This window comes from Clinocottus analis, unplaced genomic scaffold (genome assembly GCF_023055335.1).
Source record: "Clinocottus analis isolate CAN_PGR_092001 unplaced genomic scaffold, fCliAna1.0.p SCAF_16, whole genome shotgun sequence".
Lineage (NCBI taxonomy): Eukaryota > Metazoa > Chordata > Actinopteri > Perciformes > Cottidae > Clinocottus > Clinocottus analis.
The window spans coordinates 867,129-892,699 of NW_027175887.1; the positions used below are offsets into that span (position 1 = coordinate 867,129).

At 41.6% G+C, this 25,571-nt stretch overlaps 1 protein-coding gene across 1 annotated transcript; it reads left to right on the forward strand.

Moving 5' to 3' along the window:
• Nucleotides 1-7,137: 7,137 nt before the first annotated feature.
• On the forward strand, nucleotides 7,138-12,539 carry eve1 (even-skipped-like1). The gene is given in 4 exon segments (XM_068578297.1): nucleotides 7,138-7,152; nucleotides 9,596-9,622; nucleotides 9,625-9,849; nucleotides 12,063-12,539. Coding segments are annotated over 4 exon segments (744 nt in total).
• The last annotated feature ends 13,032 nt before the right edge of the window (nucleotides 12,540-25,571 follow it).

The window sequence follows — 25,571 nt, forward strand, 5'->3', positions numbered from 1 at the left end:
GACTTAAAAACATATTTTGTGTGTCTTTATTTCCTTCAGAAGCCAGAGCGCGTCTTCAGCCCGTGACGTGTGTGTGGTCCACAGTAAACGCGCATTAGATCCGGAGGATCCGCGAGGACGCGCGCCGCGTCACAGCGACGCGCCGCCGTCCACCCAGAAGCAGACGGGTCAGACACACGCTGCTCATCCAAACACAGACTTCACGTTTGGCTTTTTAAAAATCTTAATTTAAATGTTGTTGTTTTCTTTAAATGCAGTTTATATGGCGTAATGACCGAGCCGCGGTATTAAGAGGTTTCAGCAGATATGATACACACAGTTGGTGACCTGAGTGAGCTTTTGTTTAATGCAGAGGAGATGAATTAAAGAGGAAGTCAAAGGAAACCCGGTTATTTTATTTCCTTGGCTTTTCAAAAATCTTTATTCCTCATAACTAATGTGAAACAATAATAGTTCATCTGCATATGGATTTAAATGTATAAATCCCTTAATTATCTAAATCAGTCTTATATACATTATACATTTTGGTCATTTTCTTCTTTTTTGTCTTGCAGAATAACTCAATTTCAGTCTCTGAACCACAGAAAATCAAGATAATTAGTAAAGAAGAACTGCTGCAGTCAGCCAATCAGGACACTGTAAAGGACTGTGAAGGTGTGTGTGTGTGTGTGTGTGTGTGTGTGTGTGTGTGTGTGTGTGTGTGTGTGTGTGTGTGTGTGTGTGTGTGTGTGTGTGTGTGTGTGTGTGTGTGTGTGTGTGTGTGTGTGTGTGTGATGTTCTGTTCCCTCTGTGGCCAATAGGAGGGAGCCTTGTACCTCAGTCTGCAGCTCAGGTGATCGTCTCCTCGCCACAAAAAGATCTAACAGGGGAATCAGAGTGTAGATATAGATGAGAGTTTTCACATGTTGGAAAAAAAAAACTCTCCCTCCGTCGTGTGTGTTTTCTTCCTCTTGTGGATACCTGGTGAAACGTGGAGCATGTGGCATTTGGGTATTTTCCAGAAGTGGAACATGTTTCAATGACCTAAAACACATAAAACAACAACAACAACACTGTAATTAGATAATTGTGTGAAACTTGTTAAACCAGTCAAATCAGTTCAGCCCAAAATTACATTTGCCTTCCTATGACTCTCTCTTGCTCTTAAACTCAAACACTGAAAGACGGATGGTAAATAAATGAAGGCCATACTAGTGTACTGAGGGGACAGAAAAGCTACAATATTGAGAAACAAGATGGCAATATTAGCTGGAAAGGTTGTAAACGTGCAGAATGTGGAGGAAGGCTCTGTGTGGATTTAACTAATGTGTGAGGTTGTTTTTGACATAGTGAAACAAACCAAACTTCCAAATTAAAGACAAGAAGAACTCGGGCCAAACGTCCTCCTCTAAAGGGACAAAAGTTACCGCTTGCTGAAGGAGGGAGAGAGAAGTCTCATCGAGGACAAAGATCCGGGTTAAGGTTCAGGCAACAAAACTACTTGGTCAATACAAGATAATGGCTTCTCTTCAAATAACAAGGTACATAATGTAACACTGAAGCTCCTGTAAATAAAGCACCGTCGCCTTCAGCAGATTAAGTTTGTCTGAACATATGATGGCCACAGTTTGTCCTGCTACTGCTGCGGTAGGAAATACACGGTCTTTAATCATTCAGGATTAATATTACGAGGGCCCAGTGGGATAAGAAAATAAATCAAATTAAAAGTTGAGGGAACAAGATGAGATAGGAGCTAAAGGCCTTCAGAGGAAGAGACATCTTCAAGTGTATAAAGGACCATGCAAGACAGGCAAGTCAATGTTGTTGTTTTAAAGTAGTATTGTGTGTCAAACGCAGCCCTGAGATCAAGAAACGTTCACAGTGCAAAGGATCCTTGAACAGGAATTGGACCCAGATGCAGAAAGACGATAAAGATTGCTTCAATGCTTTAATAAAACAAAGCTTACATGTGACAAGAATCGATTTATCTGCAGCATGACATGCTTGAGCTGGAGAGACTTTGTATCCAGCACTGGAAAACATGGACGTATCAGCCCATCCTGCTCGAGCATCGGGTATTTATGAGTGCCTCTTTTAAATGTTGTAAAAGAGAGCGCTTATTTGATTGGTATAAAAGATGAACAACAATAAGTAGCAGGAAAGCAATGCACATATGGAAACTTTTATTAGGGTATTACACATACAACATGTTTGTCGTACTTTATAGAAAGCTCTGCTTTTATTGTGCAGAGTTTGCTGGCTTAGGGGTTCAACATATGAACACTTTCACTGTTTTTTTTTCTTTCTGTTGGGTGAAAATCCACCAGTGCCGACTTGAAATGCCTTCACAGCACTGTTCCTGTTATGATATGTGGTGGTGGACCCAAACGCAGACCAGGAAGTACAAGGAGGGAATAGTTTATTGCCAGGGAAACAGCTTTGAACGAACAGTTGGGGAATGTCAGGGAAATCCAGGCGGGGAAATCCAGGCGGGGAAATCCAGGCGGGGAATCCAGGCGGGAAATCAAGGCAACGAGTGGGTGAGGAACAGGGGTAGATATAGTGCAGGATGATTAGTGGATGGAAGGCTGTTTGGTTGCTTGAGCAAATGAGGTGAGTATCATCACGGAGAAGGGAGGGGTTGAGTCTGGAGCCACGCCCCTACCACACAGCACAGGCAGGAGGCATGGCTTGGCCATCACAGTTTCAGTACATGTATTTTGATGGGGAAAGAACACGAATGCCGGCTTAGTCGTGACTCCTCATCCTTATACCTGTGTACTGGCTGGCACACAGTTTATCAAACAATGTGGTGTCCGCGGCCTTCTGAGTTTCAATCTCCTGTGTCCATGGGCTGGTCCACAAGGGAGTTGGGGAAATTGCTGTTCTCTGGCATGTAGTAATTAAACCGCTCGCTGCTCCTCAGATGGAGAACATTGAGTAGTGCTTGCAGTAGTTGTCCGGCAGGCCTGTTTTTTCGACTGGTAGGGATGCCATCAACGGTTCCTACCGCGGGAAGACCCCTCTTGGACTCAGTGGCCAAGACTACATGAAGCGTAGGCATCACACCCATTCAACGGCAGGCAGTATGGAATGGGTATAGGGCCAGTTCCTCCACAGTTTTGTGCGACGTCCTCGGTCTATGCAAGACACTCGATAACGATAAAAAGCAATACCAATCCTTGACCCCTCCTCCAAGGTTTTTTGTAGGGGTCAATGGTAAAAAACACTTTACTTGTATAATGATTTTCTCGTCTTCCGACCACTCAAAGCGCTTTAACACTACATCATTCACCCATTCACACACTGATGACAGTGGCTACCTTGCAAGGTGTCACCTGTTCACCAGAACTAACTAACATTCATAGACCATAGGCACAGCTACGTGAGGAACTTGGGCTTAAGTGTCTTGCCCAAGGACACATTGGCATAGACTAGCGGAGCCGAGGATCGAACCGCCGAGGGCCAGTGGCTGTCCCTGTATCGTAGAGTCCATTACTATTGTTACCACGTATTGGGAACCACTGCAGGGAAGATTACAGTGCCACTCCAACCACTGACACCCCAAACCCCTGCACACAGTTTTTTTTCTCAAGAATCTTGAGGATGTCTCTTGCACGGCTGAGTGCTGCCAATTGAATCTTTTGCCAAAAACTGAGGACCGGGGAGTACTTTTTTCTCTTGTGGGGAGTGCAGGTGGATGGCTCAACATCCTCCATGACTGTCTGAGCCAGACTCAGTGGCCATCTCAATACAGAAAAACAAGCAAGAGTGAAAATTGTACAAAAAACTGAACAGACATGAAAATAGGTTTTGCAGACAAATATGGGAAAATCTCACAGATCGCCGGGCATTTACTAATACAATTAGTAAGGCTGTCACCTGGAATGCCCATCATCTGAAGATGAGTGATACAAGAGATCTTCCTGGTTAACTCATATGTGTCAGAAATAGTTCGGTCATCGGCCACCAACATCAGCTTAACGAACAGGTGGGCCGCGGACCTTTGATCGAAAACCGATAGATAATTGAAAATGATCCATTTTGAATTGAATTGTCTCGCCGTGTGATATTTTTATTGTGAAAGTCCACTTAAAGTTAGAATTCAAAGTTTGCAACCAGTTGGAACATTCTGGTCAAGGAAGGACAATCCTTTCAGAGAAGCAGACAAAACTGTTTGATAGAAAGCTCTCACTCTTACAACTCCGAACGGCAAACTGCAACGATCCGGATCTGATTTCACTCAGTCAATGTCATCACTGCAGAGCCGATTCAGCTCAAGTGTGGAGGGTAAAACACCAGAGGGTGGCGATGCAGGAAATTCAACAGCCATATGTTTTACAGATACAACAGTGTACTTTGATCATTTGATTAAAGCTGCTAATCCTTTGGGATAACAGGGAGACAGCAAACAATGGAAAGAGTTACATCCCCAAAAATGTCCTGGTACTGAGGCTGGAATCAAAGTCAATGGTATGCACAACCAGAAATGTAGCTGTTTCCTCAAGAAATGTATGTGCAATGGATGAGAGGTTATTCCTTCTTCTGGGTGACATGTGTGTCTTATGAGCACCCCATCACTGGGAGTAATCTACTTTTCTGAGACATATTTTCATATTTTATAATTATTATAGTTATTTCAAAGCAAGCAACTATGCTACCTCTATACGTATCTATGAGTCTATTTCTCCTGTGTTTCCAACCACACTTATTCAGAGTTACGTGTATTCTTTCCTGTGAATTAGAGTATATTTCACCACAAGTAGCCAGACCAGTGTGTTTTATTGAGTGAACCAGACTGTATTTATAAGAATATATATATATATATATATATATATATATATATATATATATATATATATATATATATATATATATATATATATATGGGCTTTAACAGTTTCATCTAATATCAACACTATGTTGGGTTGATCAAACCACCTTTTATATTCAGCGCAAAAGCAGATTGAATTTGAACTGTTTTCTTTGAGTTTTCCAGAACCACACTGAGCATTGATTGGCGTTAGGACGTCATTAGGGTTCTAATTCAATATTCTTGTATGAAGGCTGCTTGAAACCAGCAATACTGTATTAATAATGAACAGCATAATCCCTTAAAACAACTAGCTCATCTCAGATGTGAACATATCCCATTTAATGAGGCCAACTGGCTCGTCTCCTATATATGAGATCCAAATATCATATCCATCATCAAGAAATAAAGGAATGTGGCTTCAAAGCATCAATGCCAATGAGGGATGCCATATACAAGCCAATGTTTTCATGTTCGATAAAGTCGGTAGCATATGATGCACAAACTTTCTAACTTTTAAACACATGCAGTGTGTGGGCGAATGGGGACAGCACACATATTTTCCTCAAGCTCTCCCTCGTTCCACATGTTGAGCACATTTGGCAGAGAGAATAAATGCAACATGCGCATGGTTTCTTGAATATGGATGTGATGAAGAAGGCAGAGTGTTTCATCTCTCACACAGAACGGGACACTTAGTTCTGACTGAGGTCTCAGCATCTTCTCCAACCAAGCAATATTCAAAACATGTGAAACACATTTTCATGTTGTTCTAATATTTAGTTTCAGATAGAGATAGATGGATTTAGGATTTATCCAAGGGACCAAAGACTAGCTACTGTGAGTGGTGATACAGAGATTTATTGCTGAGCTCTTTTCTCAGACCACTTTCACATGTGAGCCAGAAATGACATACAATAGCTTGTTAATTGAACACAGAGGACAATTAACACTGTGTGATCCAAAGACACGCAACCCGCTGGCAGCTTGTCTTTTATTTATTGTCAAGTAGCTTTAAGCTCGTTAAAATCTTCTCCTCCCACACATTCTGCTAGTACCAAATACATGATGTATCTCTTTTTCATGAAAGTGATATGACGTGAGTGAAATATCAAATATTTTGAAAATTAAAATGTCAAACATAAATTTGGGCAATGTCATAACTTTCCACGGCTGTAACACCCGCAGCCAATCAGTGAACAGTCCTGTGACACCTGTGACATGTTGATGTGTTACAAAGATGTTCTTCCCACCTGAAACAGACGCCTCCCGGCCGAGGACAGGGTCACGACTGAAATACCTCGTTAACTTTTTGATGAATGTTTGAATCCTACAGACTTTGGTAAGTCCCTTATTTTTTCTCTATAGTGCTCAAATAAGGATGCTATTCGTGGCTCAGAGTGAAATATCTTAACAGCTATTTGATGGATTGACTGGTAATTTACGACAGATTTTCAAGATCCCCAGAGGATATGTTCTAACAACAATGGTGATTCATTGTTGATCCACACAGTTGACCATTTATATGTCTTTTAGTAGAATATTTTGACACATTGGATGGTTTGATGTGAAGTTTGGTACATATATTCATGGTCCCCAGAGGAGGAATTAGGAATTAGTTTGATCTCATCACATTTAACCTATCGCCATCATCTGGTCAGTAGTTTGTATTTTTTTTATTGCTGTATTACTAAATATCTTTAAGATCCCCATAAGCCTCTGTTGGACTTTGGTGCTACTGCTGATTAGCACATGTTAGCATGCTAACACACTAAACAACACAGTGAACACTTCATTTAGCTGACGCTTTTATCCAAAACGAGTACAAACTCAGAACAACAAGAATAAAGAAAGTGCATATAAAACATGTTAACCATGTGCATGCTAACATTACCATTGTAAGTGTGTTATCATGCTGATGTTAGCAATTAGCTCAGGCAGAGAGTGACAGAGCCCATAGCAGACTGATCCCTCTGGATAGTCTGTCTCTGATTATTCCCCCAACTTCATGGAAGTGCAATAATGAATTACTGGAGTAAGCTGTTAGGAGACCCACAGCAGGCTTTCATTCCAGCCTCAGCTGTTAACCCAGGTTTAAATACGATGGAGTCACCTCTTCTCTATAACTCTGATTGGTGTTGACAGAAGTTTTTACTGCAAAATAAGTTGATCAAGAAATGTGTGAAGTTGCATGAAAATGTTTTCATAAGAAAATACATGGAAGAAGAAATATACAATATATGGTTATCATGTATACAGATCCAGAGCAGGACTACATGAGGAAGTAATATCAGTGACTCTGATGGTAATTATTTTGTGGTACCTGTGTTTTTTTTTTCATAATGATGAATATCCTGCACGTGAGTGACTCCACCCCACCTGGCGTCTGTCTGTCTCTTGTCCTCTTTCTCATCATCTGGCCGCTGGATTAACAATCAACGCCGATTATAGCCATAATAAAGAGCTAAACACAGGTCCAAGGGTCAGCCTCGCCGCACTGGAGGAGAGGCTGTCTGCACTTAAAGGATCGCGTTGTGGTTGATGCTGCTCTGCTATCGCGCTGCATAAAGCTCAATTAATCTGCACTGTCGGGTCTCACTGACAAACTGCTTATTATTCAAACACCTCATCAAAACAAAAGAAGATTTATTCAAACCACCTGGTGAAGAAAAGGTCTATAACATTTTGCCTATATATGCAGGTTATGTAAATGATATCCTAGACTATTTATGAAATAATAATAATAATGATGGTAATAACGACATATGTATTATAGGCTATACTGTACTGTTTTAGGATTGATCGACATCAGGATGCTGCACGAAACAAAAGACAAGACACTGCAGGCAAAACAAAATACACATTTAAGTTTTTATTTTAATGCCTTGTTCTTAACTAATTGGTTAAGTTTCGTGGTGATATCTTTTAGTTTCCCTCTGTTCTTCAAAATGTCTGGGATTTAACAAAACAAACTTATTTTAAGGACATTTTTTTCACAATTCGTTTTTTTTCTCAGACTCTGTCCCAGAACTGTCCACTTCAAGAGCACTGTCAAACACCACATGGTTTCTTTCCCGTCTATAAGCTGAATAGTTTTTACAAAGAGGTGTGTTAATACATCAATCATAACCTAATGTACACAACATTTTATTAGAACATGGCCATAACTCATTTATTTTATTTTTGACAGTATTTCATGACGATGTGATACAAATAGATCTTAAATCCTCTCTCTGAAAGCCTTTGACGAGATGAACAAAAATGAAACAAGAATTTCCGGCTTGGCTTTATCCAATGTTTATTCAAACATAACAATTCGGGAAAGTTTACATGCAAAAAAAAGTATTATCTCATTGTAAGTTATCCCTTTGGGAAGATCCACGGTGATATGTTCATGTGCCATATTCATAATATTCGCCATATAGGATGTAACTGATAAACTGTAAAATAAACAATAACCAGTCTCCTGAGGAGAAATGTTTTAAAACATCTGACAGACTTTTCAAATAGATTATAGGTTTCGGCCATAACACCGACAGCTATAGCCCTTTAAAAAAATGAAATCACTAATTCATAATTCCTCTCCTCCACTGCGGCGCGCTCGGAGCCATTAGGCCCGTAATGATTCACTTCCAACTCCCGGACATCAAACAGCGGAGAACAATGCGAGTCTGGCCGCCGCCTCAGCCTGCGCGTCTTTAATTCTCCATAACAAAAGTACAAAGGCCGAGACGGAGACCAAAGGCTTTATCCCTAAACACCTTTAACACCTCTCCGGGCCGCGGCGCCATCGCAGGGCCGACGCGCGCACGGCGGCCCCCGTCTGGAGCGCCCGTGATGGAGGGACAGAGGGACAGCAGCCCCGAGGGGAACACAGACAGTAGAGGGAGGGAGAAGGAGAGGGAGAGGGAGGAGGGAGAGGGGGAGGAGGGGTGTTGGGACAAAAACACCTCATCTTCTCTCCCCGACTGTCTGAACAAACTTTGGATGAAGATAAGTTTTAGCCAGACTGCAGAGAGGAGACGCTCCACCTGAAGAACCACAGAGGAGGTGAACCACAAAGGAGGGATTTTTATTTGTAGATTTGTCACGCTTCCAACACAGAAAGAGCCTGATGTGTAAGTAGCCGCGTGCGTAAATTGTTTGTGGTCCTCACTGCTCTATGTTGGCTGTGTTCAAATTATTATAATGATTGCAACCCAAACGTTCCTTTAAATACGTCCTTCTCTTCTTCAGACCTTATTAAAACCTAAGCCAATATTTTGTTGATAACTCTTCCCTTATTTGAAACAAACTGGACTTGTACAGAAATTAGCATAAATCATTGTTAATGCTAAATATATTCCTTTTGTTTCCCCGAAACGCGTTGACAGACGGAGACGTGTAGCGGCCTCTGAAACTGCAATAAAAGTTATACACTAAACTTTGGGAGGATTAGTAGGCTACTGTGTAAAAAGTGTCAACACCAATCACAGATATAAAGCATTATGGAAATGTGTTATATTTTACAGCTGGAGTCTGACACCCCAAACAGAAGTAATGTGACATTTACTGAAACATTAAAATGTCAAAAAGAAATTAGTGAAAGTTATGTAACCTGCTGATAATATGGTGAGTGTGTTAAAGAGGCTTTCAGACCTTTACTTGTTCAACCTGGTGATAATAATGCATTTACAATGTGGTTATAATACAGCAAACGCTGTCATTTCTTCAATAACCGCTGATGGCAGCATTAATAACGGCGCATCCACGTGTAGAACATCATATTACCGCCGCGTCTGAATCCTATATGCGTCATTTCAGTGGCGGAGGGCAGACAGACGCCCGTGGCGGCCGCCGCCGCCGCGCACGTGGTGCACGGTCCCGACGGGGAGCCGACGCGGACGGAGCCGTGCCCGCGCGGCGCCCTGCTCGACCACAGCCGGCGGCACCGCACCGCGTTCACGCGCGAGCAGCTGTCCCGGCTGGAGCAGGAGTACGGCAAAGAGAGCTACGTGTCCAGGGCCCGGCGCTGCGAGCTGGCCACGGCTCTCAACCTCCCGGAGACCACCATTAAGGTACGCGGTCCACCTGCCCTCCGGTCTCACGCAGCACCGTGTCGGTGTCCTGCATGAGGAGCATCACGAGTGGGACAGTCTCCACCAGACAGCAACCACACAGCAACCACACAGCAACCACACAGCAGCCACAAAGCAACCACAAAGCAACCACACAGCAACCACACAGCAGCCACACAGCAGCCACACAGCAACCACACAGCAACCACACAGCAACCACAAAGCAACCACACAGCAACCACACAGCAACCACAAAGCAACCACAAAGCAACCACACAGCAACCACACAGCAACCACAAAGCAACCACAAAGCAACCACACTGCAGCACATATTGTGATTGTGTGTGTGTGGGGGGGAGAGGAGAGGGGACTCCTAAATGATGATGTCATTCAGGAGAGTTTCTTATTGGTTGGGATCCCACAGACCATTGCTGAATTAATAAAAATAATAATCTTTCTTGAAGGGACTTGTTGGATGTTCTCTCTTTTGGCTACCTCGAATCCCACCAGGTGTGGGCAAGTCGGGCTTCTGGTATCCTAACATGGAAATGGTTGACAATATGACACAGTTGATGAAGCAAGACTGGCTAACTGGGAGACAAAGATTGTATAGACCCAAAAATATAGTTCAACATTGTTTGGAAATACATCTGATTTCTTCAAGATCAATATCTATCAGATCAAATGTTCCAGCTCATTGTCTGTTTGGGCCAGAAATAGACAGTATAATCATAACATATTTTTTTCACAGATGGATTTTGTACCGATTAAACAGAAACATATGTGATCAGGGAACGTTAGACGCATTGGATTTTGTTTCTTTTATGGAAGGAGACAGGCTTCCATATAGAAAGAGACAGGCCCTCCGCCCCCTCCTCTCCATAACAGTTATTGTGCTAAGCTAATCCGCTAGTAGCTCCGGCTATATATTTATCAAACAGACACAAGAGTGTTATCAGTCTTCCTATCTAAGTCTCGGCAACAAAGTGACAGTTAAAGACAACCAACTTTTTTTTTAAATGTCAAAGCATTTAATATCTGGTTTGTCAAATGTGTGTTTGTCCAGATTGTTTGTTATGACAAGACGCAACATGTTAACCGATACGCTTTAGTTCGAAGGTAGTCTAGAACGTTAGCAGCCGGCTAGCTGCTTCCCCTGCTCCTGAGTGTTGATACTAAGCCAAGCTAATCGCTAGCTCAGTGCTTTCAGAATGCAATAACCTCCTCCACTGATCCGCACACTTTATGAAATGATGCTGCATCTGCTCACAGACATAAGCCAAGGCATAAAAGCAAGCGGGTCAAGCGAAAAATCCGCCGCCGCTATAGAGCTAACGGAGCTAAACGACAACACCTCTTTGACATTCACCCCTGAACGAGAGGTTTTGATCATCTGCCCTCTAACGTTTCATTCCGGTCAGCGTGGCAGATTGAGCGCCGACAGGTTTAGCGGCGTCTGACATTTGACACAGAGGCCCCCGCTGGCCGAGTGGGCGGCTTTGTAATACACAGTGAGTGCACCCACTGCTCTGCCAACCACTGGAGGGTCTTTTATGAAGGAGCAGGAATGTGAGGGGCGAGGCCTTGTAAACGCTGCCACCTGACGTTTTAGCAGCGCAGCCTCTCCGAGGAGATTCTATGAGCTGGTAAAAATAGTTGAGGGCCGGACGGACGCGCGGACGCACGGACAGCTTGTCGGTCTCGGCTTTAAAGCTTGTTACTACACATTATGTAGGCTAATAACACCACATTGTACATTTTCACCCTGTTATGTAATAACACCTGCATTTTATGATAAACGACCGTGTTTCTAATAGAAAGCGTCAAAGGACATGAAATAAATGAACCCACAGGTTGTAACTAATTATTACACATTGCAGTCGTTATTACAACATGTGGGAGATGCACTTATTTTATGTCAATGTACTGGCTTCAATTTCGCGTTAGTTTTCATTTCTTTAGTTCTAAATATTCCAACAGCCATTTGGTGGATTGCTGTAATATTTGCTTAGCCCTATTACTTTAGATAAAAATGACTCTGGAGGATGATAAGATATGTTAGTCAGATTTTTCACAGCACCATTGGCTGATCTAAATTATTTGTTTTTTGCCCAAATACTTATAAAATGATGGATATTCCCATAAGCCTCAGGTGTACTCTGTGTTTCGTGCTGATTTCATGAACATACTTTGGAACCTGGCCTTCTCTCCAGGTGTGGTTCCAGAACCGGAGGATGAAGGACAAGCGGCAGAGGCCCTCCTTGCCGTGGCCCCACCCTCTCGTCGACCCCCTGGGGGCGCTCCTGATGGGCCGCGCCTCTCCTTGCTCCGCCTTGCCGTACCCCTTCCTCCCGCCCCACCTCCCGCTCCACCACCACTACCCCCTGGCCCTCTCTTCGCCGGCGTCCTCGGCTCACGGCCGTTTCAGCGCACCCATGCGGACCCTGGATGCACTCCGCCTCTCCCAGTACCACAACAGAGCCGGGGGGCTGCCTCCGAGCACGGCGACCCTCTACCCCTCCACCAGCCTCTTGCACCATCCGGCCTCGTGCCCGTGCCCCCTGTGCCTGCACTGGGGACCAGAACAGCTGCTGAAAGCCAGAGGGGAGGCACTGAGACTGAGCCAGCCGCGGAGTCCAAAGGCCAACATCCAGCCAGCGGGTCTGGAGCGGAGAGAAGAGATGGTGTGAACCTCCATCACTAAATCTGTTTTTCAAGGCTCTCCAAGGCTGTCGTAGTCACGGTGGCTTCCATCTAATCGATGCAAGAGTTTCACTAACCAAGACCACAAAACACACACCTGATCTTATCCAAAACAATGTCACATGACCTTGCTGGTTAACTGGAGCCAGATGTTTATGAGGTGACACAAAGTTACTTTATTTAACAAAATGCGTTGGTCAGCCTGTAAACAAAACCATCCCAGTCCTCTGAATGTTTTACCATTGTACATTTCTACAAACCACTGACCACAGGTTTCTGAATCATCTGTTATTTTCACATGTTTAGTATCAGCCACGTATCTCGCTTGCAGAAACATACAATACGAGGTTGTCGTTGGATAAGCGTGGTTAGGTTTAGGCGACAGAACTACTTTGTTACGGTTCTCGTAACTTTCAATAATAATCAATGCAGAAACGTCCAATGCCAGCATACCGTTTCTTGGCGACTGGGCGAAAACAAAACTTGCACCCTGGTGATGCAACCAGACTCAACACTGAGCAAACGTTTGTCTCGCTTTAATTGAATGACTTTGACCACTGGACTGGAGGTAAGTCCGTGTTTATTCGCCCCCAAACAAGCAGTCAACCAACTGAGCACATTTGAGCTGCTCAGACATCGTGTTTGTACATTCATCCCAGGTTTCAAGAGCAAGTTTTCACTCTAGTTGAAATAATTTCACCTTGAATGAATGCAACTGTGATCCAGATCGTGCCCCCATGTCCGTTGACTTTGTGTTCGGTCTGACCACTCCAACGTAACACTGAAATGATTGATTTTGCTGCAAACCTCTAACTGATAACTTCTAACACGAGCATGAAGGCTTTTCAAAGATTTGAAAATGATTATGCTCCAGGAATATACGTGATTTCTCTCTATATAAACAGAAATTTTAAAGGGGACATATGATGAAAAACGTAGTCATTGTGCACATATATATATCTTGGTACCTAAAAAAACCCCACAAACTCTAAAATTCGACAACCCAGTCAGTTTTATTGTGGGCTTCTTCAATGGGGAAACATGTAATTAAACAAGTCATTCACATTTGGCTCCTCTTCCCATGTCACACGGACCCTCATTAGAATATCCCACCTCCCATCTGACAATCTCCACAAGTGGCCAAACAACAACATTTGCATAGCGGTACCACTTTCCTCTTGAGTCAATCTGCTGACTGGGCTTTTTTTTCATGTGGGCTGTCTTAAAGAGACAAACTCTACGATGACAACAAAGACCGCTGTATTCAGGCAGAAATTCTGAGAAAAAATAAAGTGTTTAAGAAACATTAAGACATGTAAACATGTATTAAAAGAAAACCCAAAACACAAGTAGGATTCTGAAAAAGAGCATGACAATTTCCGTGTTGCTACTCTTCCGAATTGTTCAGTGGTCTTCTGTATTTTGGCATATCCTCTCACCACTAATCTTATCAGGTAAATAAGTTTGTTTAGTTTCAGTGCAAAACAGTCAGTTGTGTTGCTGCCATCGTCTGACTCACTGCTTTTGATTGCATTTTCATACTAACATCTGGTGGTCAGCTCTTCAGAATGATGGGTTGTTGGAGCATTTCTGCACTTTAATGTAAACCAAACCCTCAGATTTGTCATATTTCACCACAGGCATTGTTTTCTAAAGACAACCCATTCAAAGCCATGATCAGTCTGTGGCAGTGGGTTGGATGTGATTCAGATTGGATTTAGGTGAAGGCAACAGAAGATGAAGTAAAACACAAACACAAAGGGACATTTTGAAGTCAGTGTCTGTAAGTAAAAGCACAATTGCACCAAGTGAAGACTTTAATGTACATATTATATCTTATATTATACGTAATGAATGCGTATTTAATGTTTTCTCTGCTGAAACACAAATGACTACTGCTTTTATTTATTTGTACAACTGAAAACCTTTAAGTAGCGTTCACTGACATGTGGTTACGGCGTAGCAATGACAGCAGAGGAGAGAGAATGTGTTGAGTTGCTATGAAACTCGAGGCTGAGTGCTTGTGTACAGTCAGAGTTTCAGTCGTGTGATGATGACAGAAGGCAAATGTACAGACTGAGTGTGTTTAAATATCATGAAACCTGTGGAAATGTGTAACAGATATACTTTCATTCTGAGAGTGAGATGAGGAGTTGGGTATGTGTGAGCAGAGCTGGAGTCAGAACAACAGGATTATTCCCTTTTGAATTGAATTGAATATACTTTACGTCAAATATAAAAAGTAAAATGTTTAAAACATATGTTAAAAACATATGAAACAGACTAAGAATAAACACCATATTTTAACATTTTATATCCAAAATGATAGGAAGCAACTTGCTTATCTGGTCCTTCCCAAAGATATTAGTCAAACAATCTTTAACAATCCTAACCAATAAATATAGCAACAAAGAAAACCAAGAACAAACAAATCTGTGTCCTTTACTCTCTGTAACTTGCAATTTTTTCATTTTTAAAGCTGTCTGATATTTTTAAGATTGTTGGAGTTTTTCCTTCAGAAAAAAACATCCTACAAATGATATGCACATATGTTGTGCGAACATGATTTCTTTCAAATGTCCTCTCTTTGTCCAAGAAACCGTTTTGTACGTTTCCAGGAAGTCAATTATTTCTTGCTTTCTACATATTTTGTGCGGTTTAAAAATCCACCGTTTCCTTAAATTTCAATCCATCTCACATTTGAAAACAGTTAGATGGACTACATTGTGTTACATGGACTATTCTTATGACTCATTTTTGGAGTATGTATAATAATTGTAGGGTGCGTTTGTTGGCGTTACCCCTAACCTCCACACAGTAATACAAATGAACAACAGGCTGTTTTATGTTTTATGAGCCAGAATGAGTCTAATCTTCCAGAGCTGCGACACTCCTTCGATAACTTTGAGTGCACATCTCTGAGTTGCCGCTATGAGGATATTAATGACCTTTAGCCAGAGCCAGTCCAGCTGTTTCACTGTTTCCAGTCTTCATGCTCAGCTAGACCACATTCAAAATCCAGCCACTTCTCATCTCGCTCCCTCGATGTTTCTACAGTTTCTAGTTGTTGATGATGAACAGCAAAATGGAGGATGTTCTGTATCATTAAGGGAACTGTCTGTAAGGTCTCTTTGCCTGTGTGTCAATGCTCACTGTAAAATAATCCTGATATGTCACTGATCTTTAAAAAAGGTTTTTTAGATAACATGTCTCTTGTTTCAATTTGCTGAGTTTTCCTCGGACACACAACTTCTACATGTGCATGTGAAGTTTCACTAAGACGATGCTGCGGTGGCTGTTTAGAACTATGATATTGTATTGATGTTTCTCTATGTGAAAGGTTCCATAACAAAAAGTTATTTGTGGTGAATTTCTTCAAAAGAGGTGCATTACTTTCATTCTTAAGCAGCTATTCTGTAGGAAAGTGTCACTGAAGAATGCAACGGCCAGATGTTCTGTCACTTTTACATTAATTATTGATTATTAAAGAACGCAACAAGGTCACGCATCAAGGTAACTAACACAACAGGGTAATGCAACAGGTTAACGCAACAAGGTAACGCAACAAGGTAACGCAACAAGGTTACGCATCAAGGTAACTAACACAACAGGGTAATGCAACAGGTTAACGCAACAAGGTAACGCAACAAGGTCACGCATTAAGGTAACTAACACAACAGGGTAATGCAACAGGGTAATGCAACAAGGTAACGCAACAAGGTAACGCAACAAGGTAACAAACGCAACAAGGTAACAAACGCAACAAGGTAACAAACGCAACAAGGTAACGCAACAGGGTAACGCAACAGCGTAACGCAACAAGATAACTAACGCAACAGGGTAATGCAATAAGGTAACGCAACAAGGTAACCCAACAAGATAACTAACGCAACAGGGTCACGCAACAAGGTAACGCAACAAGGTAACTAATGCAACAGGATAACACAACAGGATAACACAACAGGGTAACGCAACAGGGTAACGCAACACGGTCGCACTAGATTCCGTTAAGAACACTTATCATTTTATAGAAATAACGTTGTTTTTTTTTTACAATCAACCCTTGAAAGAGAACAATTTGCAACTGCACAATAAATAAAACTGACGCTGACTATTGTTCCAACAGTATTTCTAGTTTATTGATTCTGTGGAGAATTTAGATGTTTGTGTTTTCTGGATGTATCTTCTCATTTTAAATGCAACAAACAATACTGAAACTTTAATAATTTAGAATATTTTTGGTTTACGTTCACTAAAACGTAGAGCAGCATAATGTAATAATGCAATTTGATTAAAATCTAGTTATAGAAGCAGAATGAAACATACCTTTGATTGTCACTTTTATTACAAATATGCCATGTTCACACTGAATTAAATATTCTCTTTGACGTGATTCATATTAGTGTGATACCACTTATTAATTATAGTAGTTTTCTGAAGGAGTTTTACAGCCAAACACAAGCTCCCACTGAAGCAATAAACTGATTAAAAAGTGTGTGTGTGTGTGTGTGTGTGTGTGTGTCTGCGTGTGTGTGTGTGTGTGTGTGCATGTGTGTGTGTGTGTGTGTGTGTGTGTGTGTGTGTGTGTGTGTGTGTGTGTGTGTATGCATGAGCTAAAGTGAAAGACAGAAAGAGAAAACAGACAGAGGGATGGAGAGTTGGAGAAATTAAACTCTTGTGTTGGACGACTCTGTGATATTATGTATGAAAAATGACATTGCAATATGTAATTTGATGTGTGATAAGTATTGTCGTTAAAAAAAAGAGATTCCACCTTTTTATGTGATCAAGAAAATGTTAATGCACTTTTTTTTGGCTATATAAAGAATTTGTGATCTTGTTGTCGGGCTCTTTTAAGCTCTTTTAAGCTCTTTTAAGCTCTTTTAAGCACTTGAACCGTGGAGTCGTTGGTTGCAGGGATGTAAATCATGATGAACAAGTCAGACCCACAAGGCATGGAAAACCAGACTGGTTGGGTCGGTTCTTATTGTGGTTCAGAACCAAGTTTGTTTAACCCCATGAATAATCGACTGAAAATGAGTTCAAGGAGATGAAAAACTCCAATCCACAAAATTGCAATGGCCAAATTAGGCATTTTTTATTTAATGAATTCAATCTTCAATTAATACATAGAAATTCATGGTACAGTTAAATGGTTGTATGCTTCCGCCAATCCGTCATGTTGCATTTTACATCCACATCTGTCCAAAATGTCACCACTTCATCATTTTATCTATTTGCATTTGCGTGAAATATTCATAATTAGTATCTGACTTCTTGAGTTACGTCTAAAAGCGTGTTCAGTGAGGTCACCATATTATAATCAGCTGAACTATTTTTGTCAAATTTGAAGAAATCCGCTCAAAGCGGTCCTGAGATGTCGCATTTACTGGAATTGGACAGACTTGAGGTAACGTGACCTTGGCCTTTGACCTCCTCAGTTCATTCCCGAGTCCAGGTATATTCCAAATATTCCTTCCAGGTATTGCTGAAATGTCGCATCCACAATCATGACATACCATAATGTGTATATCCCTCCAGCCACATCCAGAGTAAATCAAGAGGGTGAAAGTCAGCCACACTAAAATGAAATTGCACTTTGTAGCCATGCTATTGTTTCAGAATGAATCGTAATAACTTTATTATGCTATTGTTTTTTGATCAAATCTCTTATGAAATTCTCCTGCAGCTTTTCTGAGACATTTAGCTAAATGGTAGCATGCTAATGTGCTAAACCGATATGGCAAATTCAGTAAACATTATTTGTGTTAAACATCAGTGTGCTAGCGTTGTCATTGTGAGCATCTTAGCATGCCGATGTTAGCATGTAGCTCAGATTTGGAAGCACCTCGTTGTGTTGATTCGTATTGCCTATTTTAATTATTTTTATTATGTGTATTCCATTTTCAACAGTGTCCAATGTGAAGATATTTGCCATTGTATAAAGGATGCATTAAAGAGATGTAGCTTCTCCCACGCCTGCAGATTAAATGGCAACAAGCAACAAGAACAAGCTCTTTTCCACTGCGGTCCATGGCTTGTTGTAAGCTACAATCCTAAGCAAATAAAACAACACTACAGTTTTCTAACAAATCAAATGCTTTACTGTGTTGCTCAGCGGCAGAGGATTGGACGTACCAGGCCCATACCATATTTATTTTATAGCTTACAACTCAGCCCACAAAAACTGCATGAGAACACTGATGCACATTTCAAAGATGGACCTTAAAGTTTTACGGTCAAAAAACTCGGGGTTTGAACAAATAAGAATATGAATAATAAAACAGTGTGTTCATTGTGAAGGCTTTTACAGGGCATCAGTTATGCTTCACTGACAAATCAATACAAGGTTTACAGAATCAAAACAAAGCAGTAATTGAAGCACATGATCTCCTCCCGACGTTTTGTGAGGTAATCCATATCCTTTAGCAGAATTAATTCCAGATCCAGTTGGCGGCTGTGTCACTGTTGTGAGTACTGTTCCGACAATGTGGCAACGAGGGTGTGTGAGCGATGAAACCGCGCGCTTTACCGCTGAGTCCATCCAGCAGTCCTCAGACACCGCGTTGATTTCCAACTCACCTGGACAGGTGTTCACCGCGACGACCATACTTGAAACCAGAAGCAGCTCTGCGTGGGCTGAGTGTAATAATGTATCGCAATAAACAGGACGGTTAATTACAGGTGAGCTCGTTTGAACAGAGATTAGCATGGCGGGACACACAGAGGGTACTGCGAGGATAATAATGTGGTATAATCATGTAAGGGCATAAGTAGAGGGGGAGACAGACTGGCCTGTCTGAACTGGTTTGGGTGGGATGTGAGGAGGTGTATGGTGAATAAAGGGCTATCGTGTGACATAATTTACTGTCTGTTGGCCATTTTGGAGTTCCTCGGCTCTGCGACCAGCTGGCTGTACGTGTGTCCGTCTCAACAGAGTTGTCCTGTTGCGGTCCGAGAACTTAATACTGTCAGTGCTAAATATGAATGTCTTGTTGTTAAAGAAACAGCTCATGAAATACATAATTTACTTGCTTGACAAGATGGGACGAGAGGCACCACGCTTGTGTCTGTATGATCAGAAAACACCAACAGCATCATTGGTACCTAAATACCAAGCACCAGTGACGTTACTGAGGTTAAAAGATATTAAAAGACAAAACCCATCCCAGCAACAGTTCACCCTGCTGCTGTCTGACAAGGTGTACAGACGTGTCTGCTGTTGTACCACCAGACGACAGAACAGCGTACTATCCTCTGGCTGTAAGACTCCTTTAATCCACTGTTAATGAATCACATGCAACTTTCTGTTACGCTAGTTTTGTACATTACCACTTCCGTCATTACTTATGCAAACCGTGGTCTAGCTATGTACATATCTAACAAGTGAAGTCTAATAAAAGTTTACATATTGTTTAGTCCCACTATGTGTACATATAACACATAACACCCTGTGTTTTAAAATGATAAATAAATGAACCGTATAACTTTGTAATATGTTGCTTGAGCAAGTTAGCCAGTTTGGCCCTGTTAGCTTAGGTTAGCACTCTTTGTGGGAGAAAAAGCCAGCTGAGCTCTGTTCAAAGTAAAAATAATAATAATCAACCATCACAAGAAGTGGGTGTTGTTGAAATAAATGCTAGCTAATCGAGGTCCATTCACAGGCAACTGGTGGAGATGCATTTACAGTCTCTATGCTAAGCTGAGCTAACGCTGAGCAAGTAAAGAAAATAATGCATATTTGCCAGAAATATTTCTTTCTTTAATACACTTAATCAACATATTTGCTGAAAGTGCTGTTTAATTTCAAAGCTACAACACATTGGCATCGGAGGTAAAATCCAACATGTCTTCTTGTAAAACTGGCTGCGCGCTGCCATAGTTCTCTATATAACTACAGGAAGCCACGGTGGCTCTGCGTGTAATTTCATATAATTAACTAACTGGTACAAACAATCAGCCGTGTAACATTTACCCTTGTGCTTCTTCAGGGGTGTCTCAGCCATTAACAGAAATTAGCTGAGCAAATCATTTCCCTTCTAGTTTAATGAGCCTGTTAGATGTGAAACTAAAGCAGCTTTACAGAGTGACTGAGGGCAATCTTGGAGGAGACTTGGTTACAGGATACTGATCCACATCGGTCGCTGAGGGAAAGCTGACCGCAGTCTACCGCCAGGTTTGAAGGTTTGAAGATTTGATCCCGAACGCAGACAAAATGAATAGAGAGAATGTTCTTATTGCAAAAAGAAGTCTGATTGTATCAGGGTTTGTCTGACCATCAGGGGGCGACTCCTCTGGTTGTATAGAAGTCTATGTGGAAATGACTCTACTTCTCTCTTAATTTATTTCCTCAATGAACATGCTAACAGGAGTTTATGGTCTCAAACTCTAGTTTCAAGTCCTATTCAGCCTGATGCTGATTTTGTCAATTATGGTCCAGTTAGAGTCAAACAGATCCTAAAGCAGGGTATGCTTTAGGGCGAGACTTACTTTGATTGACAGGTCCCCGTCGCTACTAGAGTTGTATCGGTGCACTACGTCACTCCTCCGCATCCCAAATGTGGTCACTTCTGTTCATCGGTTGTGGAAAAAAGCGATATGCCGAGGCCGTATTCCAAGATGGCGGCAGTGAAATCATCAAACTCAATGGGGGATGTCTAATTCTTGCTTTAACTCGACAGAGTTTCTTGTGAAGACGGATGTTTCATGTTGTTGGCTTTTGTAGGAAAATAACCAGAAAACGGGAAGTAACTTTTTATGGGCTATCATACAAACCGCCGTATGAGGATTTGTTGTAGTCCTGTACTCGTGTAACCTCCTCCATGTGAGGTTTGTGGTGCAAAGTGAAGCTTCTTCCGTGTTAGGTTCTGGTAAGGACAGTGTCATGAGTGTTCTTCTCCCAAACAAGCTTTGTGTTTAATATTTGAATAAGGACAAAGACACAAATTCTGAGTGAAATAAACATGTTTTTTTTTCTCAAATATATTTTGGGCTTGGAGAGGGTTTGCAGCTAGTGTTGAGCATGCTTTATAGAGCGAGCGACGTGTGGTCAACACTCAATTACACACCAGATCTAACAGTTTAACTATCGCCAGCAAGAAAGAGAGGAAATGTGTGGTTGAGCTCTTGAGGTTTCAACATGGTGGAGATGTCTGTCCAAAGTGCTGCACTACAAAAACAATTCATTCTCCATTCTTCTCTTCCAATTCCTCACCAACTCTGCTCTCCGAAATGAACTCTAAACCTTTGATGGTTGTTAATGAACTGAAGGTGCTGACAATAGTTAAAAGACATTGAATCAGTTAAAAACAAATTCCACTGTAGGGTTGTGAGAGAATTGTTGAATGTGTTACATCAGTAGTCCTAGAATATTTGCTAGACAGCAAGCAAATCCAAACTGGCCTCGCACGCTCGATGGAAGTGCGGTTGTCACCAAGCAGGCCAACAACCCTCCTTTATAACACCTCCATGGCCGTCTTTAGGGAGAGGCCCAGAAAGGGTTCGACGCCTCCACAGTGAGGATCACCTCATCGATTGGGGCTGTAGGAGGTGAACACATCTTTGGGATGGAAACCCCATGTCAGTGAAGCTTTTTTAATCCAATACAACCTCGTCCGTAATAAGCAGCTCAAGCTAGAAACACTTGGCCAAATTCAACCGTCCGAGCAAGGAAATTGGCATTATACATTCCTGCAAACCACAGATATGTTATTTCACTCAGTCAGAACAAGTGATGTAGTATATTAAGCAAACACTATTGAGAGATGTGGTATAGTTCAAGTATAACAAGTGAGAAAGTCCACTGGGGGGAAATGGATGTGTCAAACAAACACAGGACTTTCACCCTGTAGACCTTTATCTGTGTCAAGTCTGAAACCAAAAGTAAGCGTGGACTTTGTTAGAGGTTTGTCACGCTTGTTATGTAACTTTGCGTCGATAAAGGGTGACATCGATATATTGATGTGTATAATATTGTGTACAAAATGTCAGCGAAAGGCGTTTAGTGTTCAGGTTCTGTCTACTACACTTGAGCACTTGGAGACTGACTTTCAGTGTTTAGGGCGCCACACTGACAAAACCAGCAGAATTCAGTGCACTGAAAGTACCCGGATGGCGCACTGCAAACGGTCAAGAAATGCAGTGTAAAACGATGGACACTGCTCCCCTTAACGGGCGCCATCTTGGCTACGTAGCGCCAGCTTTTATTTTATTTATTTATATCCTTCCGCCGCGATTGTGGAGGTGTCACAATTTCCACATGGGGTGGAGAAAAGGATAAACAAGGGACAAAAAGAGGACAAGAAGCGCGTTCATTTTGTCAGTTTTTGGTTTCGCGGGTATCATGGTCAGATTTGCGTCCGTCACTTCCGCCAAGTGTTGTTTTTTTTTTTTACACCATGATCTTTTTTTATAAAGTTAGTCGGGCAGTTTTCCATTGAAAGTCAAACAATCATTGTACCTTGATGACATCACTGCTGCGGTGTGGGATCCGTTTAAACCTGAAACCACGGGAATAACCATAGCCATGTTGTTTTTTTGCAACCAATGAACTGAAGAGACCATATTTGGAATGCGGACGAGAGACGAAGACGTCGTATACGGCTCTGGTAGTGGCAGAGACCTGTCAGTCACAGTAAGCCCGCCCTAAAGCATCCCCTGCTTTAGACCATAGTCTGTTTAACTCTAAATGACCATAATTCACTAAATGAGCACCATGCTGTATTGAAGAAGACTTGAAACTAGAGATTGAAACATAAACTCATGTTTACAATGTTTACTGAGGGAATAAGTCAACAGAGAAGGAGAGTCATATTCTCATTGACTTCTATACAACCAGAGGAGTCACTCCCTGATTGTCAGCAGACAGGATGCAAGTTTTAGGAACCTCCTGTCGAGCACCTTCTTCTTTTGTTCATGCTAACGGTTTCCTGTTCTGTACACTGGCATGTTTTTGAAATGACTGGAAGAAGAATCTTCTTGAAAATTAAACGAATGAATAATGATCATTACGGAACAACGATTGTATGTACTCGGTACTGCATGCGTGACCTGTCGGTGACTTTGATACGCTGGTCGTGAGACTTTAGATGTTTCAGTTGAGCTAAATATTACCCGTGCTGGGTAAATACTTGTGTCACGCAGCACTGCTGTAAAGAGGTGAGGCTGTAACGGGTGTCTGAATATGTGAACAGTGGAACTGCTCACCAGAAAGCTGGCGCTCTGTCTCCGTTGGGGCAGGACACAGCGTGAGTGAAGTCCCTCATTCAACCAATCAGAAGGCCTCCTTCCATCCCCCCGGCAACACACCTTTAGCCCCATCTCATCACCACACTCACAGACTTTCAGGCGCGTTCCTGTAAACATCCGTGAGGGTTTCGGGCTGTCCCACCATCGAATTGTTGATCGTTCTTTATATTATTGGACTGATCTCTCGCAGACATTTTGAGTCAAGGGAGTTACCCACAATTCATAGTAACATGACATTAGACACAACTTTACCATCGGACACCGGAGCGTAAACAAACAAGTAAAATGTTTAAGCAAATCGGACGGCTCATGTTACATTTACACAGAAACATCAAGGATTAAAGATGGAACATAAAACACATGAAAACAGAGGAGAGCAAAGAGACGATCATAACACAGCTGGTTTATTCTTTGGCCATCTTATTGTTGGTATTAAAGCTTGTTGACACGAGTAAAATATTGTATTTCGTGAGGCAAGAGCCTGGAAACCAGGGAGTGAAACGTGTCAAATAAATACACACAATTGTTCATGACGTGTCGTGACATTGTCATGGTCACGTGATACGTTGGAGCAAATTGCTGTCCTGTTCATATTTACACCATTTCAAGCTCTCACACAGTCTACAGGGACGTCAATGAAGGCTCTGAGGGTTCAGGGTTTAAGGACAGATCCAGTGTGTCCTGATGGACATTGGGATCTGTCCTGTCCTCCTCACAGACAAACCTCACTCCCTGAGGGTTCCAACACATCTGCACTGCCACCTGTTGGTCAGTCGGCTGCACTGCACACAGTCGCCACATCTTTCAAAACTCGTTTCTCACCACGCAAATAAAAGACATTGTGCAATGTAACACACTATTTCAAAAACTGAGTATGAAATATAGAGAATAGAGAAATGTGAGTCACTAATTGTTTAAATAAACATATTTATTTCCTAATATATTTTGAATGGAAACAAATAAATAAGTCTCCGCATTTGAACTGCCACTGTAAACTTAAACACTGTTTTGGCCTCTGAGCCAGCGACTCAAAAGCCCAAAGATGATAACCAGTGATTAATTTGAATATATATTTATTTATTCATTATTTATCATTATATAGGTCTTATTTCCAGCAACCTGGATCTGTTTTCTTTTGTGAAACTTGAATTCTTTCTTCAAAATGTGTGAACATTTACAAAATTATCAGTTTTAGAATTGTAAATTTAAAAAAAATCATATTTAAATTTCAAATAGGTAAAATATGATCAAATACATTCAGACACATGGTTTTCAAAGGGAAATATCAACATGGTTTACAAAATAAAATATTTCAATACAATAAAAAAATGAAATATTAAGTTTACAGTGGCTATTTAAATTGGAATATTCTGTCTCATATTTGCTCCCATACTTTGTTATTGTTTTGTTTAAATGCTCTATTATGTTCCTGTGAACTGTCACATGTCTGCTGTTGTCACACTGCAGCTGGAGTTTTTCAATCAGACAGAAATGCCGACGTAGCCGATGCTAACTGCTGAGGGAGAAAAGAATTTAAAAGAATTTATGCGAAGTATAAATTCGGATATGAGAAGTGTTGCAAACCACGAAGCCACATGAAGGTCCTGCCGACACACACACACACACACACACACACACACACACACACACACACACACACACACACACACACACACACACACACACACATAAACCTCACACACAGCAACATGTCAGGTGTTTATTTTAACCAATAAAGCTGCACTAGTTAACAAGTCAACCCCTTCATGAGA